The following is a 20,296-nucleotide window of genomic DNA, read 5'->3' as shown; positions in this document are numbered from 1 at the left end:
TGAAGGGCAATGTACCGTGCCCCCTTCACCCCAAACCCTGCTCCTCCTGCACCTACCCCCTCCTTTACCCCTAAACCCTTTACCATGCCGTCTTCACCCCAACCCCAGCTCTGTGCGTTCCCCCTTCACCCCAACACCTGCACTCTCCTCCTGTGCCCCTAACTCCTGCACTGTGCCACCTTCACCACAACCCCTGCACTGTGCTTGTACCCTTCACCCCAAGCCCTTCACTCTCCTGTACCGCTAACCCCTGCAGTTTCCCCCTCCACCCCAACACCTATACCCCTCCTGCACCCCTAACCCCTGCTCTGTGCGTGCCCCCTCACCCCAGTCCCTGCATTCCCCTCCTGCTCCCCAACCCCTGCCCTGTGAGTCTCCCCTCACGCCAACCCCACATCCGCCTCCTGCACCCACGTGGGGAAACTGACCTGGATGCCTCAGGCAGCTGGCATTGCTGCTGGCTGACTGGCTGGACGGCTGCTTCTCCACCCTGTGCACCCCTAGGGGGCTGTGGGGCGGGGGAGTCAGGAGCCCCGTCAGGTGTCGCTGCATCCAGGTCACTTTCCCCAGAGGGCAGAAGAGCAACAGCTTCTGTTGCCTCATAGACAGCCCAGGTGGAAAGTAACTTGGGTGCAGGGAGCCCTGGTGTTATGTTTGGGGGGGCGGGGGGCGTGTGTGTGCCTGAGTGAGTGTGGGAGCGCACTGTCTCTTTAAGAAACCATTCAGCGTTAGGAACCTGAAGGCCTGTTCGGACACAAGCAGCTGCCAGCAGCTCCAGACCCACAGAGGCTGCAGCACCCACAGATTCCCCCTGTGCCATCACCCCAGCTCACTGGAGACCGGTACCCAGGTGGGGAGTGATCCCCTGACTTCAAACGCACAGCAAACAGGAGGAGCTCCCAGTCCAGAGTGCCCAGGAGCTCCAGGGAGGAGGGGGCGGGGGGGCAGGAGCAGTAGAATAGGGGAAGGGAGGGGCAGCCCTGCTCCAGATGACCTACATGGCTCAGCTCCTCCTCCAACAGCCCCCTGCAGCTGGGGTCCCTCCCCCCCTCTCCAGACACAGCTGCTCGCCTGCCTGCCCCCTACCTCAGCAGGACAGGTGGGACCGTGGGAATCAGGCAAACCCAGTGCAGGATGTCCTCTTTGGTGGGCCGCCTGCCCGTAGCGTCCACCCCAAGGGCAGCCCTGAACCCGGCCCCTGATCCTACCCCTTGCAGCTCTGCCTCCTGCGGGTTTGGGGGGTGTGATGCTCTGAATAAAATATCACCATATAGATCACTGTTGCGACCACTGTTATATATTTGCCACAAATCTTGTAGAACGTGTGGCATGTGAGACGTCTACGGAAAGGTTACCATTTGCTGTATACGATGATGCTATTTGTTCGCATGTATCATTTCTCTATCTGAAGATATAAATATTAGCCACACACCTGTATTTCAAATGTTGGCCAATGTGGTTCAAACCTCTGGACGATGCACTTATACTAAGGGGAGCGTTCTAACCGGGGAACGGAGGACCTTCCAAAGATTTGGAAGCAACCAGAGATTTGTCTTAAGCAGGGCTGGCTCCAGGCACCAGCCGAACAAGCATGTGCTTGGGGCGGCACCTTGTAAGGGGCGGCCAATCTTGGGGTGGCGGGGGGCGCTCGGTTTTTTGTTTGTTATTTTGTTTTGGTTCGGTCGGGCCGCCCTGGGGGGGGGGTTGTCTTTGTTTCGGCCGCGAGGCGCGAGGTGGGGGGCAGTTAGGCAGTGCGGTGCTCGGCGGCGGCGCGGTGCTGGGGGCGGGGTGTTACTGCGGCGCGGCGTTCTTTTTTTATGCTTGGGGTGGCAAAAAAGTTAGAGCCGGCCCTGGTCTTAAGCCAGTGGTTTATTCCATCACTGCTACAAACCTGAACCAAGAACTTTGCAATTATTGTCTGTATTTGATTCCTTTAACCAATTTTAATTCTCACCCTCTTTCTTTCTTTCTTTCTTTCCAGGGCCGTCCCTAGGGGGATATGGGGCTTGGGACAACCCTCCGCGCCTCTCCATCCCAGGCCCTGCCTCTACTCTGCCTCTTCCCACCCTTGCTCCGCTCCCTCCCACCCCTTCTCCCAGACCTTCTTCCCCGATCGATGTGGTTGGGAGCCGGGTGTGTGTGTGTGTGCGGGGGAACGGGCTGGGACCGGTTTCTTCCATTTCCCACCACTGCCAGCATTACCTCACAGGGGAACCAAGGTAACTCTATACATATATTGGTATCAGTATCAAGAGATAAGACAAGCCCCTTTTACTCAGAAGAGCAGACCCGCCTTCAGACATATCTGTCACCGGCGGACTGGTACACAGACAGATCTCCCTCCCTCTTCCCTATGTGTAGTGTGAGAAATAAAGCCTGACTATAAGTCAAGTTAGAAAAGAACAGGTAAGTGTATTGAGGGAATAAGTACAATGAGGGGAAGGGGATCAGCATGAAATCAACGACAGCTATGGAAATTATCACAAAACAGTGAAACAGCAGCTTACGACAGGAGCATGAAGTTCAGGCCCAAAATACAAAATCCCCCTGGCAATAACCATGTAAAACCCCAACTAAAGAACCCGAATTATCTCCCTAGCAGCACGTCTGAGGCAGCGGCAGCGAAGCCCAGGACCTGCACTCGTTGGGTAACTGGAACCCACCGAGGAGGAGCACTGGAGAGTCCCTCCATGGCGACCGGGGTGGAAGAAGCGGGCCGAGAACCCTCTGGGGATCTCGTCCCCAGGAGCAGGAGCAGGTGAGGTGGAATGTCGTCTTCTCTCTTCTCGTCATCTCAGGAAAGGGGGCATCCTTCCACCACGCACCAATGCCGCGAAGGCCTGAACCGCGCACGCACAGTCACTAGGATGGACTGGGCCACTTGTCCGTGGTCACAGTTCTTTTATGCAGCGTATGGCGGGAAAACATGGTATGGTCCCAGCAAAGGCAGGAAATAGTCTGAGGTAACATTGTTCTTGAGATCGGCCAGTGGCGGAAAAAACCAGTTTGATGAAGGATGATCTAGGCCAGGAAGACAGGCACAAAGGGGGTCACAAGATGGAGTTTACAAAATGGTGGTTCAGACTCCATTTTGAATTGCTGCTCTGTCCTTACAAATTACATATTGAGTTTAACATACGCATATTTGAATAAGCTATAAGAGTATAACAAATCACACCCAACACCAGTGAGTGCGGGAGTGGGCCCGACCTCTGCTGCCAGCACAAGGTCCCCTGCTAATCCGCCAACCTGCCCTGGGCCTCTTTCTTTCTTTCTGTCAATAAACCTTTAGATTGTATATAGTAAAGGATTGGCAGCGGTGTGATTTTGGGGTAAGATCTGAGTGTGTGGCAGGTCCTTTGGGATCAGAAGAACCTGTTATTTGAGGAGACAGGTTTTAAAGAACCACTCAGCTTTCAATCCAGTGTTTTGGGGGGTGATACAAAGACTGGAATGCCTCAGGAAGCTGCTTTTATGACTTCTTGTTAGCCAGTGTGGTGAGATAGAAGTTTACTGTTGTGACTGGTTTGGTATATCTTTTGGGAGAAAAACCACCAGCATTTTGGGGTGTATTTACCCTGTTTCTCAGCAGTGTGACCTGAATTTGGTATTCTCAGTGGTGAACCACAATGGCACGGTTACAGGTGGGCAGCTTTTCTCAGCATTAAGGGTGCATCATGCGTACAAACTTCTGCTACCAGGGCTCAGTCTCACTTGCAGCCTCCCTGCAGGAGGAACCCGGGCACGGCCCGACAGCTGATCAGCCCGTGAGACTTGAAACACTCCTCTCTGTGTTGGACTGCTTAAGGCTTTGCTTTGCGCTGCCTCTCCAGTCACAGGCCACCTGCCCTGGTGCAAAACGTGGGGTTGTCTCGACTGGCTAAGGCAGACTTGTAGGAGACAGAAGGCAAAAGGAGAGAGACAAGTAAGGTGAGGAAGGAGAGTGAGGCCTGAGCAGAAGGGTGACAGCAGAACCCCAATCTCCTATCCCAGGGGGTGTTTAGGATTTAGCCAAAGCCAGTGCAATTGAGGATGTTGGCTGTTTCCCCCTCTCCAATTAGCCCTGTTCTCAGGCTGAAAGATGAGCGCGATGATGAAAGAGCAGTGGGGCCATGCTGGGTCCCAGGAGACGGTGGGCGAGACGTACCCCAGGGTACAGTGCGGACTGTTGAACTGCTGAATTCTCCATCCCAGGACATGTTTTACACTGCTTCCCTGGGTGAACAACAAACCCCTCCATGCTCTGCTCACCCCCAGCCAGCCACTGGATTCAAGTCACTCCCAGCGATACAGCCCTGTGTGCGACTAGCCAGCCAGTGATGAATTAAAGTACATAGCAACCCCAGCCAGTTCTCTACTCCCAGCCTTGCACCCCAGCTGTGCGACTTCTACTGTCCAGTCCGTACACTGAGGGGTACAAGCTCATCAGTGTCTCATCCCAGCAAAGGATGGTGATTTGGAAACAGCCTGGTTATCGCAAGTGAAATCCCCCGAACTCTTCAATGAAAACACACCGGTTGGGATAAAAACAAGTCTATTAATTAGAGGCAACTAGGTTTTAAGGGATCACAAGTGAGAAAGGGATAAAAGGTCTGAATTGGTTACAACAAAAATAAAAGGTAAACACACATTTTAAATCCCAAATTTTACCAAGCTAATTAAGATTGGAAGGAAACAGCTTTTCTCACCCCACCCGATGTTGCAGGCAATTCACAGTTCTTAGTACCCAGCCTGGATTTCCTGGTCCGCCCTCCCCAGTCCAAGGCCCCTGTTGCCTTTCAAGCCATCTTCTTGCCTTCTGTAAAGATGGGAATGGAGAGGTAAAAATGGAGGCAATTCTCCCTTGTTCCTTTGTACCACTCTCCCCTTTGAGGTTCAACCCCGAGCCGGGGGCAGGCGACAACCAGTCTGTGGCCTAAGTGAGCGTCCAGCCGTCCTTCCGGTGAATTGTAAATCTCTTGTTCCCAGCTCCACAGCTGGTGAATGGCCGGCTAAGCAATTCATGGCCACTTAGCACCTGGCTCTGAGGAGCTAGTCTGTGGGCATTTTCCAGATTTCCAGCCTGGTTCAGTAACAAACCCATAGCAAAATCTCATAACTCCATACACAATGTTGATGCACACGATTTAACAGGACAATAATATGCAGGAGACCATCACTTTTCATGGGACACCTCACAGGGCTTGTATTTGTACAAAATGTATCATCATTTTGTAACAGTGGTGACCATAATAGCGTAGACCAGTGGGTCTCAAATTTCTTTCATCAGATCCCCCTTAATTGTGTCGGTTGTCATTTAAGCCCCCTACCCGAATCCCACAAGTAGATATACAGCCTCCTGGCTCTGACCCAGCCCCTCTCAGTGGTGCTGTCTGAATGCAGAGGTGGCTGGGAGAAGGGGTCAGACGGGGAGAGTGAGGAGAGGCAGCACCTCTCTATCCCAGTGCTCTCCCTCGCCTCTTATCCCATGATCCCCAAACACTCAATAGCCCTGTGACGCAGCAGGGAGTGGGGAGTATTCAGCTAGGAATGTTACAGGGAAGTTTTACTGGGAATGTGTATGGGATAGGAGACTTTCCTTGAGGGAAGATACCTGAGAATGTAACATGAGAGCCCAGGAGGGGGTTTGGGGCCAGGTGACACCTGCCCAGGAAACTGGACAAAGTCTGGGGGAGGAGCTGGCTGGAGGGGGTTTCAGTTTTGGAGCTGGCTGGGGAAATGGGGGAAACCCCAGGACTAGGGCCTAAGCTCCCTACCCCCCAGAAGGACTTGGCTGAGGTGTCCTCGTTGTATCTACAAGCTCTGTTTTGGACTGTGTTCCTGTCGTCCAATAAACCTACTGTTTTACTGGCTGACTGAGTGTCACGGTGAATCGCTGGAAGTGGGGGATGCAGCGCCCTGAATCCCCCACAGTCTGTGACAAGCCCCAGCACGCAGCTCCGCTATTCCTAGGGTCTCTCACACCTTTGTGGATTCTCTGTTTAATGAGGTGCGGTAGCTGAAGGAAACTTTCCCCACAGGCAAGGCATTTATGAAGTTGTGACCAGGGTCCCGGGCTCGCGGGACACACAGAGATCGCTCAGTTAGGGCAAACTGCAAAGAATGGGCTGACAATCCTCAAAACTAGTGACTATTTCAATACTTAGATTCACCAAGCCACCAACAAAACACCTATCCCCTTTTATCCCCTCTGCCCCTCATTATTCCTGGGGTTTGCTCTACAATACCTTATTGGCTACACAGAGGCCAAAGAACAGCTCCCTTAAAGCAACCGGGCCTTGGGCTCACTCCCAGACCGCCCAGTTAAACATAATGGGGATTACTGAAAATCTTCTTCATCATATAAAACGTTCTATCAATCCCGAAGGATCAGAAAAATCACCCAGCAAGTTAATGATTTCTTTAGTTCTGACCGAAATACACGCTTACAGCCAGTTCTTATTAAGTAAACTAAGATTTCTCACAACAAGAAAAGACAGAGCGTGTGGGTTAAAAGATCATGCAGAGATGAATAGAGTCCTTAGGTCGGTTTCACTGTAGAGATGAAGCATGAAAATTGCAAAGCCTCTGTTTCAGAATCACTTCACCAGGTGAACAATAGGCTTTTCAAGTAATCTTCTATTTCCTAAACATTACTAGTAATTAATTAAATGGATCAAAAATTAGGTAAATATCCATAAAGCAGTTAATAGACATTATTACTCCCAAGTTTTATCTATATGTTAATATTTCCTTTCCATCTCAGATTGAACAAAATACAACCCTAGACAGGAACCCTTTGGTTACACTGTTAACCTCTAACAAGATGTAAGTAAACATAGACCATTACAATTACTAGCTTCTTCCAGTTCTTTAACCATAAAAGTTTACATTTCAAAGCTCTAGCTTATCTAATGTGGAATGGCTCTAATTTCCACTTACACACATTTCTGACCTGTGTCTAAAGGTTTAATCTGGGTCAATTAGCCTGCAAGTTGCTTAACCGTTTCTGGCCATGTGTCACAGAAGTTTAGATCCTATGTGGATTCTCCCATGTTTAGTGAGGTGTGATCTCTGTGTGTAACTTTTCCCACAGTCCAAGCACTTATGGGGTCTCTCTCCAGTGTGGATTCTCTGATGTCCTATAAGATATGATCTCCTTGTGAAACATTTTTCACATTCCAAACACTTATGAGGTTTCTCTCCTGTGTGGATCCTCTGATGTTCTCTAAGATATGACCTCCGTATAAAACCTTTCCCACAGTCCAAACACTTATGGGGTCTCTCTCCAGTGTGGATTCTCTGATGTCCTATAAGCTGTGATCTCCTTGTGAAACATTTTTCACATTCCAAACACTTATGAGGTTTCTCTCCTGTGTGGATCCTCTGATGTGCTCTAAGATCTGACCTCTGTATAAAACCTTTCCCACAGTCCAAACACTTATGGGGTCTCTCTCCTGTGTGGATTGCCTGATGTTTAACAAGGGATGACCTCCGTACAAAACGTTTTCCACAGACTAAGCACTTATGGGGGCTTTCTCCTGTGTGGATTTTCTGATGTAAAACAAGGAATGATGGGATTCTGAAACTTTCCCCACACTCCATACACTTGTGAGGTCTTTCTCCTGTGTGGATTCTCTGATGTTTATCAAGGTCTGATCTCTGTATGAAACTTTTCCCACAGTCCATGCATTTGTGAGGTCTCTCTCCTGTATGGAATCTCAGATGATTATCAAGGTCCGATCTCCGAATGAAACTTTTCCCACAGACTAAGCACTTATGGGGGCTGTCTCCCATGTGGATTCCCTGATGTTTATCAAGGTCTAACCTCTGTATGAAACTTTTCCCACAGTCCATGCATTTGTGAGGTCTCTCTCCTGTATGGATTCTCCGATGTTTATCAAGGTCCGATCTCCGAATGAAACTTTTCCCACAGACTAAGCACTTATGGGGGCTGTCTCCTGTGTGGATTCTCTGGTGTAAAACAAGGTATGATATGATTCTGAAACTTTTCCCACACTCCATACACTTGTGAGGTCTTTCTCCTGTGTGGATTCTCTGATGTTTATCAAGGTCTGATCTCTGTATGAAACTTTTCCCACAGTCCATGCATTTGTGAGGTCTCTCTCCTGTATGGAATCTCTGATGATTAACAAGGTCTGACCTCAATATGAAACTTTTTCCACAGATGAAGCACTTATGGGGTCTCTCTCCTGTGTGGATTGCCTGATGTTTAACAAGGGATGATCTCCATATGAAACTTTTTCCACAGACGAAGCACTTATGGGGTCTCTCTCCTGTGTGGATTCCCTGATGTTTAACAAGGGAATACCTCTGTATGAAACCTTTCCCACAGTCCAAGCATTGATAAGGTCTCTCTCCTGTGTGGATTTTATCATGTAAAACAAGGGATGAGGTGCTAGTGAAACTTTTCCCACAGTCCATGCATTTGTGAGGTCTCTCTCCTGTATGGAATCTCTGATGTTTAACGAGCTCTGACCTCCATATGAAACTTTTTCCACAGACTAAACACTTATGGGGTCTCTCTCCTGTGTGGATTGCCCGATGTTTAACAAGGGATGACCTGTGTATGAAACTTTTTCCACAGACTAAACACTTATGGGGTCTCTCTCTTGTGTGGATTCTCTGATGAGTAATTAGTTCTGACTTCCAAATGAAACATTTCCCACACTGAAGGCATCGAGAGGGTTTCTCTTCTTTGTGGCGTCTCCCATGGTTATTAAGGTCCAAGGGATTATTGAAGCTTTCCCCATGGTCCGAGCATTGAAGGGGTTTCTCTCCTGTATGGATTGTCTGATGTGTTACAAGCTGTGAGCTCAGAATGAATCTTTTCCCACACTGCAGGCAGTCCCTGGGTGTCTCTTCCTGGGGGTTTGTCTGCTGCGCTCTGGGATCCTTGTCTTCTCTCCCCGAGTTAGTAGATTCATAGACTTTCTTCCCTGGGTGGTTTCCCAGCAGCCTCTCTGACCTCTGCCAATTTTCCCAGGCTTCTCCCTGTTCCAAGCACTGGGAAAAATTCCATGCAGCACTTCCCGTAAAGGTCTCCCGTGGTTGCACTTTACCAGGAACTTCTGCATCATGATTCTCCTCTTCATTCTCACTCACTCTCTCAGCACCTGCTGGGAGAGAGACAATCCAGACAGGAGTCATTGTGCTGGAGAGAAAGAGGAATAGCACCAAGGGAAAACCCAACACAAAGACTGAGGAATTGGATTCTGCCTCTTCTTCTCACCCAAACACTCACAGGGAAGGAAACCTGGAAAGGAAACTCCTGCAGCTAACAGGGTGGGTGGAAAGGCATGAGTGATATCTGCTGACTACAGTCTTTCCTTGCGTGAGAGGAGGAAGAACTGAGGGCATTACTCACACCATATTTTTGGGATTCTGAACTTTTTCCTTCATTCCCCAGATGGTTTCTGTGTCAGCCCTCACCTGTGCGGTCGCCTCTCGGGATCTCCCTTTCTTCGCAGGCCTGGAGATCAGGCACCCACGGCTCTTCCCCTCGTTCCAGCCGGGCGATCAGTTCAGGTTTGGGAATGGGAAATCCTGCGCAGGGGTGAAATCAGACCAGATCAGGGTGTTACGGGATGCTCCATATGCTTTCTGAAAATATGCTTATCCATATGAATATGACATAACTGGAACATGCTTTATGCAAAAGGTCCCATGTAAGGGATCATTGGAAAAGTTGTAATCTACTGAATATGGTTTTCCTATTTGTATGTATGTATCATTCTTATAGTTACAGTTAGGAATATGAAGTACAAATCTAAGATCCCGTTGTAATTATGGTAAGTGAGGGTCCTCAATGATACTTGATTGCTGCATTTATCCAAAACAATGGGCTGAGAATGGTTTTGTTTACCTGTAAGTCTTCCTGTGTAGGTGAGGATCAGCCCATGAAAAATGGAGACTGGGGTCTTTACAGAAGCATGGGACCATGTCACCTGATACTGGAATCCATTTTAAACCGTGGACTTTTCCATAAGGAACTGGGAGGGGGTCAAGCTGGAACAAAGGACTCCCGCCTTTTGCCAAATCTATATAAGGGGGCTGCCAGTCGTGGTGAGGAGACCCCTGCTTATCACCCAAGATGTCTCCTGGAACTAAGGGATACTGAACAGGGGAAAGGATTGGGCGCAGATTAGATATGTCTAGTCTGTGAAAGAAGGTTACTGAAACTTTTGTGAGGGCGAGAAACTATTATTTGTAACTAGTTTCTAGTGTATTAAACTTAGCCTTGCATGTTTGTTTTATTTTGCTGAGTGACTTTCTTTGTTCTGTCTGTTATTACTCAGACGCTGACAAAGTGGGTATTCACCCACGAAAGCTTATGCTCCAACACATCTGTTAGTCTTAAAGGTGCCACAGGACTCTCTGTTGCTTTTTACAGATCCAGACTAACACAGTTACCCCTCTGATATTTGTTCTGTCTGTTATTACTTAAAACCACGACTTTTTATACTTAATAAAATCTCTTTTGCTTATTAATAAACCCAGTGCAAGTAGTTGTTGGGGGGGGGGGGCAAACAGTTTGTGCATATCTCTCTTTTCAGTGATAAAGAGGGCGAACACTTAGGAAGTTACCCTGTATAACCTTTATACAGAGTATGACAGATTTATCTGGGGTTTAGATCCTACTGGGGCTGGGTATCTGAGTGCTGGAGATAGGTATCTTGCTGTGCTGTTTTCAGTGAAGATTTGCAGCTTGGGGGCATGGCCCGGACCCTGAATATGTGCTGCAGCAGGTTAGCGTGTCTGGTTCAACAAGAGAGGGTACTGGGGGCCCAAGCTGGCAGGGAGAACAGGCTCGGTGGTCATTTCAGCACATCAGGTTACAGTCCCAAGGGGGTCTCTGTGACTGAACTCTTTGCAGAGGGCGCATGCAGCATTGGGGGAGTGTGTGTCACAAAGGGCATTGTGTGAACGGAACCTGCCCCCGTGCTGTGCTGGTGGGAATATGGAACCTAAGAGGACAGGAACATGGTCACTGAGCCGCCTTTGGGGGGCAGGCGTCTGGGGAGGTGACGGGAATATTTACACCCTCACTAGGAGTTCCCAGGATCTCTGTGTGATGTTGTGCAGTCTATATGGTTTTATAAAAATATGATAATGAGTGAATATAATGTAACTGGGATATGCTTCATGCAAAAGGTCTCTTGTAAGGTATCATTACAAAATTTATAATCTACTGAGTGTGATCATCCTATTTGTATAAATGTACCACTCTTGTATCTGGGACTAGAAATATGAAATATTACTCTGAGGGCCAATTGTAATTATGCAAAGTGTGGGCCATTAATGGTCGTTTGGAATCTTAATGGCTCCCATCAACTAGGACAATTGACTGGGGCTCTGTTTGCAGGCAGGCCTTCCTGTGAGTCAGGCTGGGAGGAATGAAGGCTTGGGGTCTTACAGTGACATGTGATCCTGTCACCTGAACTGGAATCCATCTTTAACCTGGTGCTTTTTCAGTAAGGGGGGGGGGGTTTGAAACCCAGAGAGAGACAAAGGATTCCCACCTTATGTAAAAGATATATAAAGGGGTGGAACAGAATAAAGTGGGAGAGACATCATGAAGAATCCCCTAGCTACCACCTGAGCTGCAACAAGAGCTGTACCAGGGGAAAGAATTGTGCCCAGGCCTGGAAGGTGTCCAGTCTGAGAAAAACTTACTGAAGCATCTCTGAGGGTGAGATTATCTGTATTCAGTTTGATTAGACATCGATTTGCGCATTTTATTTTATTTTGCTTGGTGACTTACTTTGTTCTGTCTGTTACTACTTGGAACCACTTAAATCCTATTTCTGTATTTAATAAAATCACTTTTTACTTATTAATTAACTCAGTATGTATTAATACCTGGGGGAGCAAACAAGTGTGCATATCTCTCTATCAGTGTTATAGAGGGCAAACAATTTATGTGTTTACCCTGCATAAGCTTTATACAGGGTAAAACGGATTTATTTGGGTTTAGACCCCCATTGGCAGCACACTTCAGTGAGCTGTTTTCAGGTAAACCTGCAGGTTTGGGGCAAGTAATTCAGACCCTGGGTCTGATGGTGCTGAAGTCCTGAGCTGGCAGGGAAAACAGGAGCAGAGGTAGTCTTGGCACATCAGGTGGCAGCTCCCAGGGGGTTTCTGTGATCGAACCCGTCACACTGTGCTCTCTGGGGGACTTGCTGACGCACACCCAGCTCTGGCACTAAACCTCTGCCTATTTCTAAACCTGCAGAGCCCAGAGCCCTCCCCATGGCTGGAGCTATTTCCAAGAAGGGAGGTCAAGAGGGAATTGAATCTATTTCCCCATGTTAAGTATCCTCACACCATTTGGTCAACTCTCTGAAATGGGCCATCTTGATAATCACTACAAAAGCTCATCTTAATTATAATAGCTCATCTTAATTAATTATCCTCTTCGAGTTGGTATGGCAACTTCCACCTTTTCATGTTCTTTCTATGTATATATATCTTCTTACTGTATGTTCCATTCTATGCATCCGAAGAAGTGGGCTGTAGTCCACGAAAGCTTATGCTCAAATAAGTTTGTTAGTCTCTAAGGTGCCACAAGTACTCTTGTTCTTTTTGCGGATACAGACTAACACGGCTGCTACTATGAAATGTGTCTGACTGGGAATCAATACAGACAGGACAAGGAATAAATTCTGTCCCTTTGAAACCTGGAGGGGTGGGGATGAGCTAGCAGGTCCATTAGGTTTTGACACCTGTAACCCATTGGAGAGGGCACGGAGATGCAGGTCTCTCTCACGGCAGCTGTGCATTATGCAAAACATTCCTCTCTGATCTAACTGACCAGGGAAGAACCTGACCAGAGTCCGACACGCTGACCCTCGGCTTCTAATAACTGAGGGGACGGGAATCCCTTACCCAGCGAGGTCACCGTCTCGTAGTTCTCCTGCATGACGTCCCTGTAGAGGGCTCTCTGAGCGGGGTCCAGCAGAGCCCCCTGCCCCTGGGTGAAATACACAGCCACCTCCTCGAAGGTCACCGGCATCTGAAACAACAAGAGTCCCGCACTCAGCACCTGCTGCCCCAGCCACAATCCCGCTATTCGCAGGGAAAGGAAAAGAACTCGAAGCTCTGGGAGGGCCGGAGTAACAAACTCAGACCCCTACTGTTCAGAGCAGCCAGGAGGCTTCCGGGGGTGGGGAGAAGGTGAGAGCTCCTTGTCCCCCCCCCCCCCCACCCCTCCAGCACACAGAGCATGCCAGGGTCTTCTCATTTACCACAGTCCTACCAGCCATAGGCTGATATGGGAAGCCGAGCTCTGAGCCAGGGACAGGGACAGGAATCCCAACAGCTTCCCTTTGTATTTCACAGCAGCCTCAGGCCCTATGGCCAGTGGGTTCAGGCTCCAGTCCTGTGCAGGGGGGTTATGTCCTGTTTTTGAGTTGGGCGAATGTTCCTCTCCCGCACTACCGCCAATGGTCCTACTCAGAAAATCAGCAGGTTTATCACACCCTGTCTCCTCCCTGCTTCTCCCTCCCCCGGCTAAGCAGCTCCCTAAAAATCCCTTACCTGAGTTGGCTCCATCACAGCTATTTCCCTTCCCTGTCTCCTGGAAGACGGGTCGATCTGGAGCGAAAAGTGGATGTGAATCCTCAGCCTGTTGGGGTAAGAGAGGCGATGGGGGAGATTACAGAAGAGGTTGGAGTCCATGTCACACCCCGCTTCCCCCCAGCCTCTTCAAACCCTCCCAGTAACAGCATCTCTGAGCCAAATACTAAAAAAAGAGCAGAATCACTTTGGGGGATTGCTCCCATTGCAGTGTAAACCCCTCTCCCTTAGCAACAGCCGGAGCCCTCTGGTGGCAACACCTGAAGAATGAGCTGCCCTGGACTCCTCCGGCAGCCCCCAGGGGCAGGCAGACAGAGGCTGATCCCATTGGCCCATCCGCACTCTCCAATAGCCAGAGCCAGCAGTGACTCTGGGCTGACACCGGTGTGGCTGAGATCTGAATCCTGCATGGAAATCAGATAAAGACCCAAAGCAACCCCTTAATACTCAGGGGGATGGTCATATCGGTGTGTCTGTGACTGCGATGCTCACAAAGGTGTGAGGCAGAGTCTGGCAGGTGTAACAAAACTATATTAAGCTCACTTCACTCATGTGATGAGTTTTCAGACCAGCCCTGAAATCAGTCAGCTCTGCCCTTAAATTACAACATTGCAATAGAAACAGGAACTGTTACAGTGTCACCGGGAGATGTGATTGCTGAAGCTACTCGCAACTATTCATATTTCCCATGATGATTTGCTATTACAAATGTAAATTCCATGGCACAATTACATCCGTCCGCAGAATGCTAATGAAGTTGAAGATGAAGAGGTCAGAGTAATGAAAATAATGTTTTAATAAGGAACTAATGTAAAGGAATGAAACTGCCCAGACTGGATTCCAAGAGGAGTGAAACTCAGGGGAACAGGGACAGTGGCTGGGACACACGGATGAAGCGCTGGGCGGCTTTACGCAGACACAGGAACTGAGACCCGGATTCTTTAAACACTCGAAGCAGGTGTGACACTGAGAGCTTTGTGGGGGGGGGTCTTTAGCAGCTCAGTAGCATCTTATACAGGGGGACAGCGGCTCTGTCCAGACACTGCGATGCACTGGGCCTGGAAAATGGGGGCTGAGATCCTGGGAAGGGGGGGGAGGAAAACGCCTCTCCGGCCCCCCTCCTTTTATTTGTTTATTTATTTATTGCATCCACTGCAGCTAATTGCCCCATCTGGGGAACTTTTATTCCCTCTGCCCCTCATTATTCCTGCGGTTTCCTCTCCGCCCTGCCTGGCAGGGTCTGTACCCGGCTCTCACCCCCCTCTGCTCCCCACGTGTCTCTGTCCCGGGCTCCCCCCGCCCCGCACACACCGGGAGCTGGCGGCAGCTTTCCCGGGCCCAGGGCGGGAATCGCAGCCAGCTCCGCTGGGAGCAGCCTGGGGCCAAACCTCCCCCTGCAGCCCGGGGGTGACGGGGGGCGGGTCTCTCTCACCTTCCCTCCGAGCGGGGCCCCCTGGGGCAGGGGCCGGGCCGGGAAGGGGCCTGGCCGGGCTGGGGGCTCTGCCCTGGGAGAGGCTCCTGGGGAGCAGCGGGAAGGGCCCTGCTGGAGATTCCCCTCTCCCGGCTGCAGCCAGGGCTCCGGGCTCCCAGCACCAGCCGCCGGGGCTCGGGGATCTCGCCAGGAGCCTGGAGCCAGAGTCCCCGCAGCGGCTGCGAGTCACTTCCTGCTGCCGGGCCTGAGCCCAGCGATCGCTCCCCCCCGGAGCCACCTCCCAGCTGCTCCTGGGTCCTAGCGATCAACGCACCGCTCTGCTCACCGGAAAATCACACCCAGGCAAACTTCATTGGCTCCCCACTAACCCTGCCCCCTCCTGTAACCCCAACCCCTGGTGAAGCACCCCCTGCACCCCAACCCCTGCTCTGTGCGTGCCCCCTTCACCCCAACACCTGCATTCTCCTCCTGTGCCCCTAACTCCTGCACTGTGCCACTGTGACGTTATTGACATAAACTGGGACCATATAGATCATTGTTGCAACCAAGGTCCTGTAGTGGCACCCAAATCTTGTATAAAGGGGGTCAAATGGGGTGTCTAGGACAAGGTTATGGTTTACTGGTTATGATTATGCTGTCTATATGGGTGTATCAGTTTTGTAGTCGAAGTTATGAATATTGGCTCTATACTGTCTGTATGGCAAACTTATGCTATGCTTCTGGGTGACATCCCAGACAAGCTGAGATTAGCTCTGCCTAGCCTGCTTGATGGCCCATTAAGGACCATCAGCTATACAATGGACCCATTGAGAGAAGGCAGATACGCCTTGTACCTCAGCAAAGTATGCAGGGACTGGCCCATGTGACTCCAGACTCCATTTTGCTGTAATTTTCCACAGTAAGAACAAAGAGGTGATCTTACACCTGGAAAAGACTATATAAGGCTGATGCCTGATCTCCATCTTGTCTTCAATCCTGCTTCTTACCTCTGGAGGGACTTTGCTACAAACTGAAGCTCTGAACAAAGCACTGAATGACCCATCCCAGCTGGGGATGTATTCCAGAGACTTGATTTGAACCTGCAGTTTATTCCATCGCTGCTGCAAGCCTGAACCAAGAACTTTGCCATTACTGTATGTAATTGATTCCATTTAACCAATTCTAACTCTCATCTCTATCTTTTTCCTTTTATGAATAAACCTTTAGATTTTAGATTCTAAGGGATTGGCAGTAGCGTGATTTGTGGGTAAGGTCTGACTTGTACATTGACCTGGGTCTGGGGCTTGGTCCTTTGGGATCAGGAGAACCTTTTTCTTTTACTGGGGTATTGGTTTTTATAACCATTTGTCCCCATAACGTGTGGCACTGGTGGTAATACTGGGAAACTGGAGTGTCTAAGGAGATTGCTTGTGAGACTTGCGGTTAGCCAGTGGGGTGAGACCGAAGTCTTAGTCTGACTGGTTTGGTTTGCCTTAGAGGTGGAAAAACCCCAGCCTTGGGCTGTAACTGCCCTATTTGAGCAATTTGTCCTGAGTTGGCACTCTCAGTTGGCTTCCGCCAGAACCGCATTGTCACAGCCACCTTCACCACAACCCCTGCACTGTGCTTGTACCCTTCACCCCAAGCCCTTCACTCTCCTGTACCGCTAACCCCTGCAGTTTTCCCCCTCCACCCCAACACCTGTACCCCTCCTGCACCCCTAACCCCTGCTCTGTGCGTGCCCCCTCACCCCAGTCCCTGCATTCCCCTCCTGTACCCCAACCCCTACCCTGTGAGTCTCCCCTCACGCCAACCCCACATCTGCCTCCTGCACCCACGTGGGGAAACTGACCTGGATGCCTCAGGCAGCTGGCATTGCTGCTGGCTGCCTGGCTGGACGGCTGCTTCTCCACCCTGTGCACCCCTAGGGGGCTGTGGGGCGGGGGAGTCTGGAGCCCCGTCAGGTGTCGCTGCATCCAGGTCACTTTCCCCAGACGGCAGAAGAGCAATGGCTGCTGTTGCCTCATAGACAGCTCGGGCGGGAAATAACCTGGGTGCAGGGAGCCCTGGTGTTATGTTTGGGGGGGCGGGGGGCATGTGTGCGCCTGAGTGAGTGTGGGAGCGCACTGTCTCTTTTAAGAAACCATTCAGAGTTAGGAACCTGAAGGCCTGTTCGGACACAAGCAGCTGCCAGCAGCTCCAGACCCACAGAGGTTGCAGCACCCACAGATTCCCCCTGTGCCATCACCCCAGCTCACTGGAGACCGGTACCCAGGTGGGGAGTGATCCCCTGACTTCAAACGCACAGCAGACAGGAGGAGCTCCCAGTCCAGAGTGCCCAGGAGCTCCAGGGAGGAGGGGGCTGGGGGGCAGGAGCAGTAAAACAGGGGAAGGGAGGGGCAGCCCTGCTCCAGATGAACTACATGGCTCAGCTCCTCCTCCAGCAGCCCCCTGCAGCTGGGGTCCCTCCCCCCCTCTGCAGACACTGCTGCTCGCCTGCCTGCCCCCTACCTCAGCAGGACAGGTGGGACCGTGGGAATCAGGCAAACCCAGTGCAGGATGTCCTCTTTGGTGGGCTGCCTGCCCGTAGTGTCCACCCCAAGGGCAGCCCTGAACCCGGCCCCTGATCCTGCCCCTTGCAGCTCCGCCTCCCCCGCGTTTAGGCGGTGTGATGCTCTGAATAAAATATCACCATATAGATCACTGTTGCAACCACTGTTATATATTTGCCACAAATCTTGTACAACGTGTGGCATGTGAGACGTCTACGGAAAGGTTACCATTTGCTGAATATGATGATGCTATTTGTTCGCATGTATCATTTCTCTATCTGAAGATATAAATATTAGCCACACACCTGTATTTCAAATGTTGGCCAATGTGGTTCAAACCTCTGGACGATGCACTTATACTAAGGGGAGCGTTCTAACCGGGGAACGGAGGACCTTCCAAAGATTTGGAAGCAACCAGAGACTTGTCTTAAGCAGGGCTGGCTCCAGGCACCAGCCGAACAAGCATGTGCTTGGGGCGGCACCTTGTAAGGGGCGGCCAATCTTGGGGTCGCGGGGAGCGCTCGGTTTTTTGTTTGTTATTTTGTTTTGGTTCGGTTGGGCCGCGCTGGGGGGGGTTGTCTTTGTTTCGGCTGCGAGGCGTGAGTGAGTTAGGCAGTGCGGTGCTCGGCGTCGGCGCGGCGCTGGGGGGGGGTGTTACTGCGGCGCGGCGTTCTTTTTTTATGCTTGGGGTGGTAAAAAAGTTAGAGCCGGCCCTGGTCTGAAGCCAATGGTTTATTCCATCACTGATACAAACCTGAACCAAGAACTTTGCAATTATTGTCTGTATTTGATTCCTTTAACCAATTTTTACTCTCACCCTCTTTCTTTCTTTCCAGGGCCGTCCCTAGGGCGATATGGGGCTTGGGACAACTCTCCCCGCCCCTCCATCCCAGCCCCTGTCTCTACTCTGCCTCTTCCCACCCTTGCTCCACTCCCTCCCACCCCTTCTCCCAGACCTCCTCCTCCGAGCGATGTGGTTGGGAGCCGGTGGGGGGCGGGGGGGACGACACGGGCTGGGACCGGTTTCTTCCATTTCCCACCAGTGCCAGTGTTACCTCACAGGGGAACCAAGGTAACTGTATACGTATAGTGGTGTCAGTATCAAAAGATAAGACAAGCCCCTTTTACTCAGAAGAGCAGACCCACCCTCGGCCATATCTGTCACCTGCGGACTGGTACACAGACAGATCTCCCTCCCTCTTCCCTATGTGTAGTGTGAGAAATAAAGCCTGACTATAAGTCAAGTTAGAAAAGAACAGGTAAGTGTATTGAGGGAATAAGTACAATGAGGGGAAGGGGATCAGCATGAAATTAACGATAGCTATGGAAATTAACACAAAACAGTGAAACAGCGGCTTACGACAGGAGCATGAAGTTCAGGCCCAAAATACAAAATCCCCCTGGCAATAACCATGTAAAACTCCGACTAAAGAACCCGAATGATCTCCCTAGCAGCAGGTCTGCGGCGGCGGCCGTGAAGTCCAGGACTTGCACTCGTTGGGTAACTGGAACCCGCCGAGGAGGAGCACTGGAGAGTCCCTCCATGGCGACCGGGGTGGAAGAAGCGGGCCGAGAACCCTCTGGGGATCTCGTCCCCAGGAGCAGGAGCAGGGGAGGTGGAATGTCGTCTTCTCTCTTCTCGTCATCTCAGGAAAGGGGGCATCCTTCGACCATGCACCGATGCCGCGAAGGCCTGAACCGCGCACGCACAGTCACTAGCATGGACTGTGCCACTTGTCCATGGTCACAGTTCTTTTATGCAGCATGTGGCGGGAAAACATGGTACGCTACCAGCAAAGGCGGGAAATAGTCTGAGGTAACATTGTTCTTGAGATCGCCCAGTGGCGGGAAAAACCAGTTTGATGAAGGATGATCTAGGCCAGGAAGACAGGGCACAAAGGGGGTCACAAGATGGAGTTTACAAAATGGTGGTTCAGACTCCATTTTGAATTGCTGCTCTGTCCTTACAAATTACATATTGAGTTTAACATACACATATTTGAATAAGGTATAAGAGTATAACAAATCACACCCAACACCAGTGAGTGCGGGAGTGGGCCTGACCTCTGCTGCCAGCACAAGGTCCCCTGCTAATCCCCCAGCCTGCCCTGGGCCTCTTTCTTTCTTTCTTTCTTTCTTTCTTTCTATAAATAAACCTTTAGATTTTATATACTAAAGGATTGGCAACAGTGTGATTTCCGGGTAAGATCTGAGTGTGTGACAGGTCCTTTTGGATCACAAGAACCTGTTATTTGAGGAGACAGGCTTTAAAGAACCACTCAGCTTTCAATCCAGTGTTTTGGGGGGTGATACAAAGACTGGAATGCCTCAGGAAGCTGCTTTTATGACTTCTTGTTAGCCAGTGTGGTGAGATAGAAGTTTACTGTTGTGACTGGTTTGGTATATCTTTTGAGAGAAAAAACACCAGCATTTTGGGGTGTATTTACCCTGTTTCTCAGCAGTGTGACCTGAATTTGGTATTCTCAGTTGTGACCCACAAAGGCACGTTTACAGGTGGGCAGCTTTTCTCAGCATTAAGGGTGCATCATGCGTACAAACTTCTGCTACCAGTGCTCAGTCTCACTTGCAGCCTCCCTGCAGGAGGAACCCGGGCACGGCCCGACAGCTGATCAGCCCCTCTGAGACTTGAAAAACGTAACAGGACAATAATATGCAGGAGACCATCACTTTTCATGGGACACCTCACAGGGCTTGTACTTTGTACAAAAATAATCGTTTTGTAACAGTGGTGACC

The 20,296-nt window shown here is 50.4% G+C and overlaps 4 protein-coding genes across 4 annotated transcripts in view; 1 reads left to right on the top strand and 3 right to left on the bottom strand.

The window, feature by feature from the left end:
* Positions 1-20,296, top strand: part of LOC101948742 (zinc finger protein RFP-like) — a 1,201,957-nt gene that overhangs the window by 1,019,159 nt on the left and 162,502 nt on the right. The window lies entirely within an intron of this gene.
* LOC135974951 (zinc finger protein 436-like) overlaps positions 1-20,296 on the bottom strand; it is a 92,426-nt gene that overhangs the window by 61,662 nt on the left and 10,468 nt on the right. The window lies entirely within an intron of this gene.
* LOC103306885 (zinc finger protein 707-like) lies at positions 2,388-15,292 on the bottom strand. Its single transcript, XM_065564685.1, has 5 exons — positions 15,011-15,292; positions 13,540-13,627; positions 12,889-13,015; positions 9,433-9,546; positions 2,388-3,021 (listed from the first exon to the last, which is right to left on the bottom strand). The coding sequence occupies exons 2-5, from the start codon at positions 13,552-13,554 to the stop codon at positions 2,903-2,905; spliced, it is 375 nt and encodes a 124-aa protein (XP_065420757.1). The 5' UTR covers positions 13,555-13,627; positions 15,011-15,292; the 3' UTR covers positions 2,388-2,902.
* Positions 18,782-20,296, bottom strand: part of LOC122173351 (zinc finger protein 260-like) — a 56,744-nt gene continuing 55,229 nt past the window's right edge. Inside the window, exon 5 of the mRNA XM_065564393.1 lies at positions 18,782-19,415. Coding sequence (XP_065420465.1) covers positions 19,297-19,415 — 119 coding nt within the window. The 3' untranslated portion in view covers positions 18,782-19,296. The remainder of the gene's footprint in view (positions 19,416-20,296) is intronic.

The sequence above is a fragment of the Chrysemys picta genome, chromosome 12 (genome assembly GCF_011386835.1).
Source record: "Chrysemys picta bellii isolate R12L10 chromosome 12, ASM1138683v2, whole genome shotgun sequence".
NCBI classification, from domain to species: domain Eukaryota; kingdom Metazoa; phylum Chordata; order Testudines; family Emydidae; genus Chrysemys; species Chrysemys picta.
Note: the sequence above shows the minus strand (reverse complement) of the source record. Positions and strands in the feature narration are given on the sequence as shown.